A 12,562-nucleotide genomic window follows, 5' to 3' on the forward strand; every position below is an offset into this window, starting at 1 on the left:
TTCTGTGGTTTGGTTTGCTATTTATAGGATAAATGTTCTCTTTGTAGAGACTAAAATTTTTGTGTATTCTCATTCAAAAAATAGATTATATGTTTCTTTATTTAGTCTGAATTTTGACTTAGTGTTTTTGGATTCCTCCACAGGTTTGAGTGACATTTCTCCATCTACAAGCCTACCACCTCTAGTTGAAGGCCAGCTACGCTGCTTTCTGAGACTTACTATTAATAAAGTCATATGGAAGATTGCAAAGCCTCCCACTTGTGTGCTTGTCCGAGTGAGATGGTGGGGAGAAACATCAGATGGAACCCTTTTTTGTCCCAGGGATGCATTGCAGACTGAACCAAAAGCTGTGAGAACAACTACACGTTATGCTGTTCGCTGTGGTCCAAAGCAGTTTACCTCTTATCTAACTGGTATGTTTTTGTCTTATCATTTTAGCTGCAGGCCTAATAAGTATGTGTTCTGTTGTTAGCAGTGGGTATTATCACGTACATCGTATCTGTGGCATTAATTATTAAGTGAAAGAAGTTTTATAATAGCCACCATTTATTGAGAGTGTGCTATATGCCAGCAGTTGATACATTTATTTCTAATCCTTAATAACCCTATAAGAAAGATATTTTCTCTGTTTTATAAGCAGTGAAACTGAGGTGTAGAGATGAAATGAATACTCTCTAAGATTACATCATTGATAAATTGCAAAACTAGGATTTGAACCAGTTTCGGTCTGATACCAAAACTCATGCACTTTCACTACCCCATGCTTCTTTAAGTAGTACCTGTAGTCTCTGCTCTGGGACTCATGTGGAAGGGAGAGAGGGAGGGAGGAAGGAAAAGAAAGCTATAGATATCTATGTCTATGTATAACCTTGGTTAATAGTACAAGATAATACATGCTAAATGAGTGGTTTAATGAATTAGCAATATAGGTTTTCAGAGAAGAGAAGGATCCCTTTTTAATATTTATTTATTTTTGAGAGAGAGAGAGTGCATGTGCACCAAGCAGAGGAGAGACAGAGAGAGAGAGAGAGAGAATCTCAAGCAGACTGTGCTATCAATGCAGAGGGTAACTTAGGGCTCAGTCCCATAAACTGTGAGATCATGACCTGAGCTGAAATCAAGAGTCAGATGCTTAACTGACTAACCTACCCAGGCACCACAGGAAAGATCCCTTTATAAGAAACCATAAAACAAGATTTCTTTATTTCTGTTCAAGGAAAGTATTCTAAATCTACTGTGTTATTTCTCTGTTGAGGTCAGGCTTTCATATAAACACATTTTAGATGGGTTATTTATCAAACCAATCCAGTTCAAGTTAAAAAAAAAAATCAGATCTCATGTAAACATTGTTGGGCTAAGAATACTGGAGAATCAGAGGTGATTTAAAGGTTAACTTGTCCTTAAGAAGCTTATAATCTAGGTGGCTCAGTCAGTTGGGCATCCGACTTCATCTGACTTCAGCTCAGGTCATGATCTCATGGTTTGTGGGTTCGAGCCCCGTGTCGGGCTCTGTGCTGACAGCCAGCTTAGAGCCTGGAGCCTGTTTCAGATTCTGTGTCTCCCTGTCTCTCTGACCCTCCCCTGCTCACGCTCTCTCTCTCTCTCTCTCTCAGAAATAAATAAAACATTAAAAAAATTTTTTTAAAAAAAGAGCTTATATTCTATTAAAAAATTTTTGAAAACATCAAGATATAAAGAACAAAGCAATTGGTCATTCAGAAGGTATATATGGAGCTCTTAGCTTGTGCTAGGCAGTGTGAGGAATTACAAAGATGAATCAATTTAATCAGAATGGTATCTAATTCTAACTAAATGTACAGAGAAGTTTAGTTACAATACTAGGTAGGAAATTATAAGTACTGTTATAGAATGCCCACAGATACTCTGGGTACTATAAACCTAATTTAACAAATGAAGAGTGGTTAAAAAAATTCTTCAGTAAGAGAGAAGATATCTATTAATATGATAGCATATCAGACATTATTTGAGCATCCTGCAGTATAATAAAGAATGCATTACACCTGACGTTTGAACTTTAGATAGATTGGATTGGTGTTATCAGGTATAGGATTTGAGGAAAGTCCCTTCCCATTTCTGACTATCTTTTTCATCGTCTGTTAAAAGTGGGATGATATAGCTGCCCTTTCGCCTTATTTTTTCATGAAGAAAGCCTGGTTGAATGAGAAGAACATGAGCTTTGAAGTCAGTCTTAAATTTGAACTCTGGCTTCAGGATTGGATGGCTGTACAATGCTGAGATGTTCCTTAAGATCTTGGAACCTCAGTTTCCTATTAGTTAAATGAGGATAATAGCACTTACTGGCAGGAATTATTAAAAAGATTAAATGAAAAAATTTTTGTGAAGTGATTGGTCCAGTACTTGGCACATTATAGTTGTGAGTCTTGTAAAAATGTAAATTCTTTGGCACTGTAGGAAATGCAGAAACTTTAGATGTAGTCTCTGGTCAAAAGGAACTTACAGATCGGTTGAAAAAAACAAAACTGACATATATGAAGTAGTAAGCAGTGCCAAACAATAAGTAATTAAATGTCTGATTACTTGGCACGTGTAGTAAGTACTATATGAATATTCCATAATATTGTCATAAGAACTTAGGAATCATAACTTAGGAACTTATTATCATAAGTTCTTAGGAAACCAGAATCCTATTTCTGCTGTGTACTAACTGGCTGTTTGAATTTGAGCAAGCATTTCATCTTCCTGGGCTTTAATTTCCCCCTTACTAAATTGAAGGGGTTAACCACAAATGAGCCAATAATAAAATTTTATAAATCTAGTTAGGAAAGAAGCTTTGTTGAAGGTAGGATTTGAATAGTAAATGGATGAGATGAAGCTTGTAAGTGATGGCCCAGCTATGGACATGAGTATAATGTGTTTATTAGAAAATGAAGACACAGGGATCAAGCATTAGTGCACATGAATATATGCTCTAACTGAAAACTTGGAAAAGTGTAACTATTTCTTAAGCTATGTGATAGGTATTTGTTTCATTATTCTTTTATGTACTCTTTTATATGCATATTTCATTTAAAAGAAAGTAAAGTGCATGGTTTTGGAAGCCATGAGGAAGCAGCCTGGTGGCCAGCCTGACAAAGCCAACACCAGGCCCCAACCCTGAGCGGCTACTGCTAGGCTTCAGGAGGTTCTGGGTTCATCAGAGCACCCCCCTCTCACCTCCTCTTCTCTACATAGACTTGGCAGGCTACAGCAAACAGAAGCAGTTGGGTTCTTTTATATCAAAATAGCAAAACAAGAAGGAAATTGAGAGAACCCCACTCATTATTATACAGGCCTTTATAACACTCTGTAACCATGTGCCTTGCATCACGTGGAAAATAAACTCCAACCTGCCAGTAAAAAAAAAAAAAGTAAAGAAAGAAGGAAAAAAAAGAGATAGAAAATAAGATATATAAGGTACACTAATAAATATAATGTCACAAATTAGTGGAAAACATTGAATAGGTCCAGGTCGAAAAGAGCAGGGCAGTAAAACAGAGTATATTAATTCCTCAGGTAAGAATAATTTAATAGTAACAAGTTAAAATGTTAGCATTTTACAGTTCATAAGATACTTTAACGTCTAACATCTTCTTTGATGTTTAAAACAATCTTGTGTAGTAGGTAGGGTGTTTATTTGATTCCTTTCTTTGTATCTATTTTACCTATTCCAAAGGGAAGTTAGGACAATTACAAACATGTGTTAAGGAAAGAGAAAGATTTTTTTTTTAATAAATAAAATCTTTATATTTTAAATCTTTAAAAACTTTTTGTTCAAGGTAAATGAAAATACAGTAGGAGGAATGACAGGAAGCCCATGGGATTTACTAGAATGCATGCTGTGAGGCCCTATAAAATTGCAGTGGGTATTCTCATTTTCTGGGTGGTGAATTTGGGTTTCAGAGTTAAAAGTGACATACCCAAGGTCACCCTAACACCAACCCTAATTTCAGGAATGCTTTGACTCCCAAGATCATTAATGCTTCTGTTATGTCACACCATCTCAGGAAGTAGAGAGATTTTAGGATTCTGAGATATACCTCTCCTTACATCTTTCTTCCCTTTTCCTATGACTTTTTACAGAAAATAGCAGCCATGAAAATGTTTGGAACAGGAGAAGGTTAGAGTAGAAACTGAAAAAATTAGGATACTTTGCTGTGCTTCAGTTGAGTTGTTGTTATTTAATTGGATAGGATTCATTTAGTAGGAATATGAAAGACAGTGGGGTGGAAAGACTGCTGGACAATAGGGATCCTAATTATATAGCAAAGGCGAAGGGTAGAGGTAAGAAGCCTGTTAGAAATTAAGTTTTTTCTCCTTAGAAGTAATGACTAATGAAGCAGCACAGTGTAGAATACTTTATAGTTAGATAGAACCGAGCGTTAGCCCATTTTTTGTTGTTTTATAGCTGGGTGAACTTACGAGTGTTATATGACCTCTCTGAGTCTCAGTGTTGTCCTCAAATGGGGATAGAAACAACTATATCATAGAGTTGTTAAGAGAATTAATGCAACATGGAAGAACCTGGCTGTTAGTAAATAGCCAACAAATGTTGGTTTCTCTTATTCTGTATATACATATCATTTTATAGTCTACAAAGCACTTCTACATCTAATAGTTCATAGGATTTTCAGATAAATTCCGTGAGTAGGTAAGATAGGGACTATGTTAAGTGATTTACCTAAAGTCATATAATGGACCATTAAGCAACTACCATGTGAGAGGACACTGTGTTCCATGTTTTATTTACAATACCCCCATTCCTTACTTGGCTGTGATGTAGGTATTATGATGCTTAACGTACAGACAGCTGTGGCTTATATAGAAGTAGCTTGCGGATATTGGGGCTACAACACAATCATAGGTCTTAGAAGTCTTGTGCTCTTTTTATCACAGTATTGAACAAATGATGAAGATGACCCATTTTCTCGACTTTGGCAAGAAAGTTTTCACAAGTTATATTGTCCTGAAATAATTTTATATTCCATTTGTATGCAATTATACTTCTCTTGCTGTAAATTATGACCATGAAGGTATTAAGTCAAAGCAACTATTGAAGAGTATAGTGAAGGAGCTGATATTTCCATTCCTCTTTGTTCCAAGGGGTCTAACTATTTTGGTGCTCCAGATACAACCAAGGAGTAAGGTATTTGATATTCCTGGGAGGCAAGAACAACCCTTGCATCTATACAAGGGAAGCCCTTTGTCTAATTCAAAACTAGAAATGGCAAGAATAAAAGAACTGAGAATTGTTGCTTTTCTAAATTTCAAACCCAGAGCCTGAGCTCTTCCCAAAGGTATTTTCCTTACCAAATACTTGACCTGCTAAATATTTTTTTTTTAATAGTTTATTGTCAAATTAGTTTCCACATAACACTCAGTGCTCATCCCCACAAGTGTCCTCCTCCATGCCCCTCCCCCCCTCCCCCAGCCCTGCTAAATATTTTTATTCAATGTAATTTTTTCCCCATGTGAGATACTTGTCGTTCTTCCCTAAAACTTTATTGTTCTTTTGATCTTGGGTTCACTATTCCCCATCCCCAGACTGATAGTAGGTGCATGTTTTATTTGAAAATAAAATAATTTTTTTAAGTAAAAAAGTTTTCTAATGTATACCCACTTCCAAAAAAAATGAAAGTAAATGAAAAATATCTGTGTATGTTGTAACTGTTTCTAATTAGATATGGCTGTGCTGGTGCTGGAAGTAATCACCAAACTTGATCATCTTCCAATTGGTAGAGTTCAGATCAGTGGACTAGCTCAACTTTCTCCAACCCATCACATCAATGGATTTTTTACCATTGTTTCACCAACATCCAGGAAACTTGGAGAACTCCAGGTAAAAATATTTTAATTCTTTGCTGCATAGAATAAAACTTTTTCAGTACAAGCATTTGAGTCTCTTTGTAGACTGTATAGGTATATGACTCCCATTTACCCATTTATCATGGTAATTCCCACTTCATGCCTTTGTTCATGTTTTTACCCAGTCTTTTTTGTTTTAGTATAATTTATTGTCAAATTGGCTTACGTACAACACTCGGTGCTCATCCCAACAAGTGCCCTCCTCACTGCCCATCATCTACTTTCCCCTCTCCCCCACACCTTCAGTTTGTTCTCTGTATTTAAGAGTCTTTTGTGGTTTGCCTCCCTCCCTCTCTGTTTGTAACTATATTTTCCCCTCCCCTTCTGCCATAGACTTCTGTTAAGTTTCTCAAGATCCCCATATGAGTGAAAACATTTGATATCTGTCCTTCTCTGACTGACTTATTTCACTCAGCATAATACCTTCCAGTTCCATCCCCGTTGCTGTAAATGGCACCCAATCTTTATAATGTATCTTACTTATCCAAATCCTCTTAGTGTTTTACTGCCCATCTCAAGTGCCAACAGCCCTTCACAGCTCCGACTACACTCATTCTTCTCTGTACTCTTTATTAGATTTATGACAATAATATAGTCATTGTTTGGTTATTCTACACAATCTCTAAAATTATGTACTAGTAGTCTCCCTTTAATTCCCTTCGTTTTTAGTTTCTAAATTCCCTCAGAGGCAGGACACTGTTTTCTATTTTCTGTGTTTTTCCCACAGCTCCTAACATAATACCAAGCAATAATTGCTTGTTTGACTCATGTAAGTGTTATCTTCAATGTGTTCATTTGTGCCTACATTTTTTTGACACAGTATTATGTGCCACTAAGGATACAGAGATAAGAGATGATTCTTTCGTATAGTTTTCCAAAATGACATAGGAGGAAATAGAAGAATAACAAGTAGAATGCTGTGTGACAGGCGTTATGCTACATATAAATACAGGATGGTGGGAAAGAACACAGAAGGGTCCTTTCTGAGGGAGACCTTTGGAGTGCTTCGTAGAAAGTTCTGAGTATTCATATCGCTTAGAAATTTCATGAGTTTTAGCTTTTCAAATATATTTTAAAATACAGAAATTTAAACATGTAGAGAAAAGACATACAGCATTACCATATGTAAGAACTTTATACAAAACTATGAGCACTGGAGTGCCTGACTGGCTCAGTTGGAAGAGCAGGAGACTCTTGATCTCTGGGTCCTGAGTTGGAGCCCCACATTGGGCATAGAGATTATTAAAAAAACAAAAGAAAAACAAATACAACAAGCACATAAATGTGTTAATGGAACAGAATAGGGCCCAGAAATAATTCCAGGGTGCCTGGATGGCTCAGCCTGTTGAGTGTCTGATTTTGGCTCAGGTCATGATCTCACGGTTCATGAGTTTGAGCGCCCGCATCAGGCTCTGTGCTGACAGTTGGGGGCCGGGGGCCTGGAGCCTGCTTCGGATTCTGTGTCTCCCTCTTTGTCTGCCTTTCCCTCACTTGTGCTCTCTCTCTCTCTCAAAAATAAATAAACATTTAAAAAAATAATTCCAACTGAATGAAAGAATGTAACATCTCTATCATATTTTTATATATAATTAAAAAATAGTGACACCTTTTGTTAGTAACTTCATAATGAAGTGAGTATGGTTTACTCATACTTTTCTGATAATGGTACAAATTTGCTTTAGATCTGCAAGACAATTTGGCATTGTGTTTCAAGAGCCATAAAATTACCATATATCATTTACCTAAGTAATTCTACCCTTAGGAACTTATCTTAAGGAAATATCATAAAAAGAGAGGAAAGCTATGCTTAGGTCTAGTTATGGAAATACACTTTCTAAAAAAATTTTTTTAATGTTTATTTATTTTTGAGAGAGAGAAACACACAACATGAGCAGGAGAGGGGCAGAGAGAGAGGGAAACACAGTATCTGAAGCAGGCTCCAGGTTCTGAGCAGTTAGCACAGAGCCTGATGCAGAGCTCAGACTCAGAAACTGCAGGATCACGACCCGAGCTGAAGTCAGGTGCTAAACCAATTGAGTCACCCAGGTGCCCTGGAATACACTTTTAATGTTGAAAAAATAGAAACAATTTATTCAACAATATTAAAATTATAGTCCATTAGTGGAATATTTTGTTTTTCTAAAAGATAAAATTACATAGTTATGATTGTGTAGCCTCAGGGAAAAATGCATTTTCAATTGATGACAAAAAGAATTAAAATTAAATCCACATATGTACATATATTATCAATGACTGGGAAAAATAAGAAAAATTAAAAATAGTTGGAAATAGGGACACCTGGGTGGTTCAGTCTGTTAAACATCCAACTTTGGCTCAGGTCATGATTTCACATTTTGTGGGTTCAGGGCCCTGCATCAGGCTCTGTGCTGACAGCTCAGAGCCTAGAGCCTTCTTCAGATTCTGTGTCTCCCTCTCTCTCTGCCACCCCCCTAATTATGCTCTGTCTGTCTCTCTCAAAAATAAACATTAAAAAAAAAAAAAAAAGCAGTTGGAGTGTAGGATTCTAGGTGGGTTTCTTTCCTGTCTTTAAAATTGAGATATAAAATGGGGTGCCTGGTGGCTCAGTTGGTTAAGTGTCCAACTCTTGATTTTGCTTCAGTCACAATGTCAGAATTCAGTTTGTGGGATCAAGCCCCAGGTCACGCTCTGTCCTCAGAGAGGATTTTCTCTATCCCCCTCTTTCTCTGCCCCTTGCATTCTCATTTTTAAAAAATAAAATTGAGATATAATTCACATGTCATAAAGTTCACCCTTTTAAAGTATACAGTTTAGTGGTTTTTAATATGTCCACAGGATTTTATAACCATCACTACTATCTACTTCCAGAGCATTTTATCACCCCAAAAAGGAACACGGTGCCCATTAGCAGTCATACCCCTTTTCACCCTTCCCTGGTCCCTGGCAACCACTAATTTAACTTCTGTTTCTATGTATTTGCCTATTCTGGACAGTTCATATAAATGAAATAATATGTAGCCTTTTGTAGCTGAATTCTTTCACGTAGCATGATGTTTTCGAGCTTCATCTTTGTTGTGGCATGTATCAGTACTTCATTCCTTATGATGCCTGGATACTATTCCATTGTATGGATAGACCACATGTGTATCCTTTCTTTAGTTGATCGACATTTGGTTTATTTACACTTCTTGACCACTATGAGTAATGACAACTGCTATAAACATTCACGTACAAGGTTTTTGTGAACATGTTTTCTTTTGGGTATATACCTAGGAGTAGAATTTCAGTCATAGCGTAGGTATGTTTTACTTTGAGGAACTGCCGGACTGATTTCTAAAGTGGCTGCATCATTCTTTCCCTATATTTAAATATCAGTTGATAAAATAATACTTGTATGTGTTTTTATTTAAGTGTCATTGGAATGCTTGGAAAATTGTATAGAGCTTTGGAGACAAGTCAGATTTTAAAAGATTATGGAATAAGGAAATAAGCAGCACTTAGAGGTTTCTGTTTCACAAGTAAATGTCAGTGAAAAGAGGGAAAGGTAGTGTGATCTAGTGGAAATAGCACTAGAGTTGGACATGAGAAATTGGTTAAAATGCACTTCTGGTGTTCACTTGTCCTCTCTGAGCTTCCATATCCTATTTTATAATATTTTGAATATACAAAAACTTTTTCCTCACAGCATTGTTGCAGGGATTAAATGAGATTAAAAAAATATGGAAACACATGGTATTTTGGCATGTGATGGGGACATGGCAAATTTATTTGAATTTGAGAGGACACAACTAATTGTGGGCAGCAGAATTCAGAAGTTTGGTCATACTGTTTTATAACAGGGTTGACACTCTTTGCCTAGTGCTCCGTATCTGGCCTTTCTTTTTTAAATGTTTTCTTTACTTTTGAGAGAGAGAGAGAGTGACAGCATGAGCAGGGGAGGGTCAGAGAGAGAGGGAGTCACAGAATCTGAAATAGGCTCCAGGCTCTGAGCTGTCAGCACAGAGCCCGACGTGGGGCTCGAACCCACGAACCATGAGATCATGACCTGAGCTGAGGTCGGACGCTTAACCGACTGAGCCACCCAGGTGCCCCCATATCTGGCCTTCTAACTGAACATAGTTTTTGCATTTTTAAAATGGTCATTTCAAGAACAAGAAGAATATGCAATAAATAAAGCCTAAAATATTTATTCTCTGCCCCTTTTCGGAATACGTTTGCTGGCCTCTTTTTAGAGTTTAAGAGACATGATTTGTTTGTAGACCGAAGATAAACAAGTGAAGAAAGAAACTGAAAATAAAAGGATAGTTGAGCCAGTAGGGCCATGGAGACAATTAAATGGGAATGAGTTTATCATGAACACAACTGATAGAGTTCCGTTGGGAATGGAGGAATTATAACCAGGAGGGAAAGAGGAGGAACATTTTGAAATAGACAAAATTGAAGGAGTTCAGTTTGATAATTTTCTTACCAGCATTTATTGTATGCCTATCTACCATATGCTAGGCACTATACATTTTATTTCACATAACTTTTTTTGTTTTCCTGGAGATAAGCAAAGCAATGTCTTATGTGTATAAAATATAAAAATAAACAAATAGTAGAACACCCCATTTTCTCCTCATGTTGGCTAAGAAATTTTTCTTTTAAGTTTGTTTTGAGAGAGTGAGAGAGCGCAAGCAGGGGAGGGGTAGAGAGTGAGGGAGAGAGAGAATCCCAAGCAGGCTCCACACTGTCAGTACAGAACTCAATGTGGGGCTCAGACTCACGAACTGTGAGATCATGACCTGAGCTGAAATCAAGAGTCCATTTCTTAACCTACTTAGCCACCCAGGTGCCCCCAGGCTAAGAAATATTAATAGAATAAGTGAAAGCCAGTTTTAGAGATTCATCTGTATTGTTTTCTATATCAGTAGTTCCCTTCTGCAGAGGTGTGTTCCATTCTGTGGATATTTCACAATTTTTTTAAATCTATTTACCAGTTGGTGGACATTTGTGTTTTCTTTCTTTCTTTCTTTTCTTTTCTTTCTTTCTTTCTTTCTTTCTTTCTTTCTTTCTTTCTTTCTTTCTTTCTTTCTTTTCTTTTTCTTTTTCTTTTTCTTTTTTTTTGTTACTACTTTTTGCTTATTATGAATAAAGCAACTCTTTGTGTGGACATGTGTTTTTATTTTCTTAGGAAAATACCCAAGAATGGGATTGCTGAGTCATGGTTAACTTTTTAAGAAATTGCGAAACCATTTCCAAAGTGGTTGTATAACTTTACATTCCCATCAGTAGCGTATAAACATTCTCCATATATTTGCCAGCACTTGGTATGTAGTTGCTCCACGTCCTTGCTAACACTTGGTTCGGATAGTCTTTTTAATTTTTGTCATTTTATTTTATTTTATTTTAAATGTTTTTTATTTCTAGGAGAGAGAGAGAGAGAGACAGTGTGAGCAGGGGAGAGTCAGAGAGAGAGAGGGAGTCACAGACTGAAACAGGCTCCAGGCTCTGAGCTAGCTGTCAGCACAGAGCCCAACGCGGGGCCGGAACCCACGAGCCGTGAGATCATGACCTAAGCGAAAGTCAGACGCTTAACCGACTAAGCCACCCAGGCGCCCCTAATTTTTGTCATTTTGGTGAGTTTGTACTGATACCTCACTACAGTTTTAGTTTGCATTTCCTGGTGTTTAATATGTTGAGTATTTTTCATAGGCTTTTGGGCCATTCTTTTATCTTCAGGGATTCACAGGCTATAACCCCCAAGGCAAATCTGACTCCTGCACCACTTATATTTTTAGATAATTTTATTGGAACACAGCCATACTCATTTATTTGCATGTTGCCTATGGTAGCTTCCATGCTGCAACAGCAATGTACAGTAGTCCCCCCATCTGCAGTTTCTCTTTGGTGGCTTTAGTGCATTTGGGAAGCATGTGATCCTCCTACTGACTTCTCCTCAGAAGATCAGTTGTAGCCGATCGCCGTGTCACAATGCTTATGTCCTTCACCACACTTAATGTCATCACGCATGCATTTTATCATCTTATCACTAGAATAAAGGTGAGTACAGTACAATAAGATATTTTGAGCAAGACCACATTCACATAATTTATTATATGAGCAGATAACATAAAATATACATATGATTCTTTTACATGAAATTGAAAAACAAGTAACTTTAATTATAAATTCTTTTTTGAAATTTTGAAATCCGGTCCTTTGATTTGGCTTAAAACTTGATACCTTTACTTCTCTACCAAGTTACCATTATCAGACATTTTACATTTGATGGGCATTATAGCATTGATTTTTTTAAAAACCGTTTAAGAATAAAATTTAGTTTTTATTCAGTTTAACAATAAAATAACTGTTTACAGACATAGGTATTTCCAAACAAAGGCAGAATCTTAGCACAATAGGTTTTGAAGTTAGGATAGTATTCCTAAGACATTCTTTTTAAAATTTATTTTTATTTTAAAGAGAGCATGAGTTGGGGAGAGGGGCGGGGGGGGAGAGAGAGAGACAGAGAGAGAGAGAGAGAGAGAGAGAGAGAGAGAGAGAGAGAGAATCCTAAGCAGTTTCCACACTCAGTGAGGAACCTCACACTGGGCTCAATCCCACGATCCTGAGATCATGACCTCAGCCAAAAATCAAGAGTCATGTGCTCAACTGACTGATCCACCCAGGCACCCTGAAACTTTGACACCTTAAAGTTTTT

General features: G+C 36.9%; 1 protein-coding gene across 3 annotated transcripts in view; it reads left to right on the forward strand.

Moving 5' to 3' along the window:
* The window catches only part of C2CD3 (C2 domain containing 3 centriole elongation regulator), a 127,456-nt gene that overhangs the window by 2,254 nt on the left and 112,640 nt on the right, over positions 1-12,562 (forward strand). For all 3 annotated transcript variants that reach the window (XM_077776610.1, XM_077776621.1, XM_077776632.1), the window contains exons 2-3: positions 144-413; positions 5,700-5,857. In XM_077776610.1, coding sequence (XP_077632736.1) covers positions 144-413; positions 5,700-5,857 — 428 coding nt within the window. The remainder of the gene's footprint in view (positions 1-143; positions 414-5,699; positions 5,858-12,562) is intronic.

The sequence above is a fragment of the Crocuta crocuta genome, unplaced genomic scaffold (genome assembly GCF_008692635.1).
Source record: "Crocuta crocuta isolate KB4526 unplaced genomic scaffold, BGI_CrCroc_1.0 scaffold271, whole genome shotgun sequence".
Classification (NCBI taxonomy): domain Eukaryota; kingdom Metazoa; phylum Chordata; class Mammalia; order Carnivora; family Hyaenidae; genus Crocuta; species Crocuta crocuta.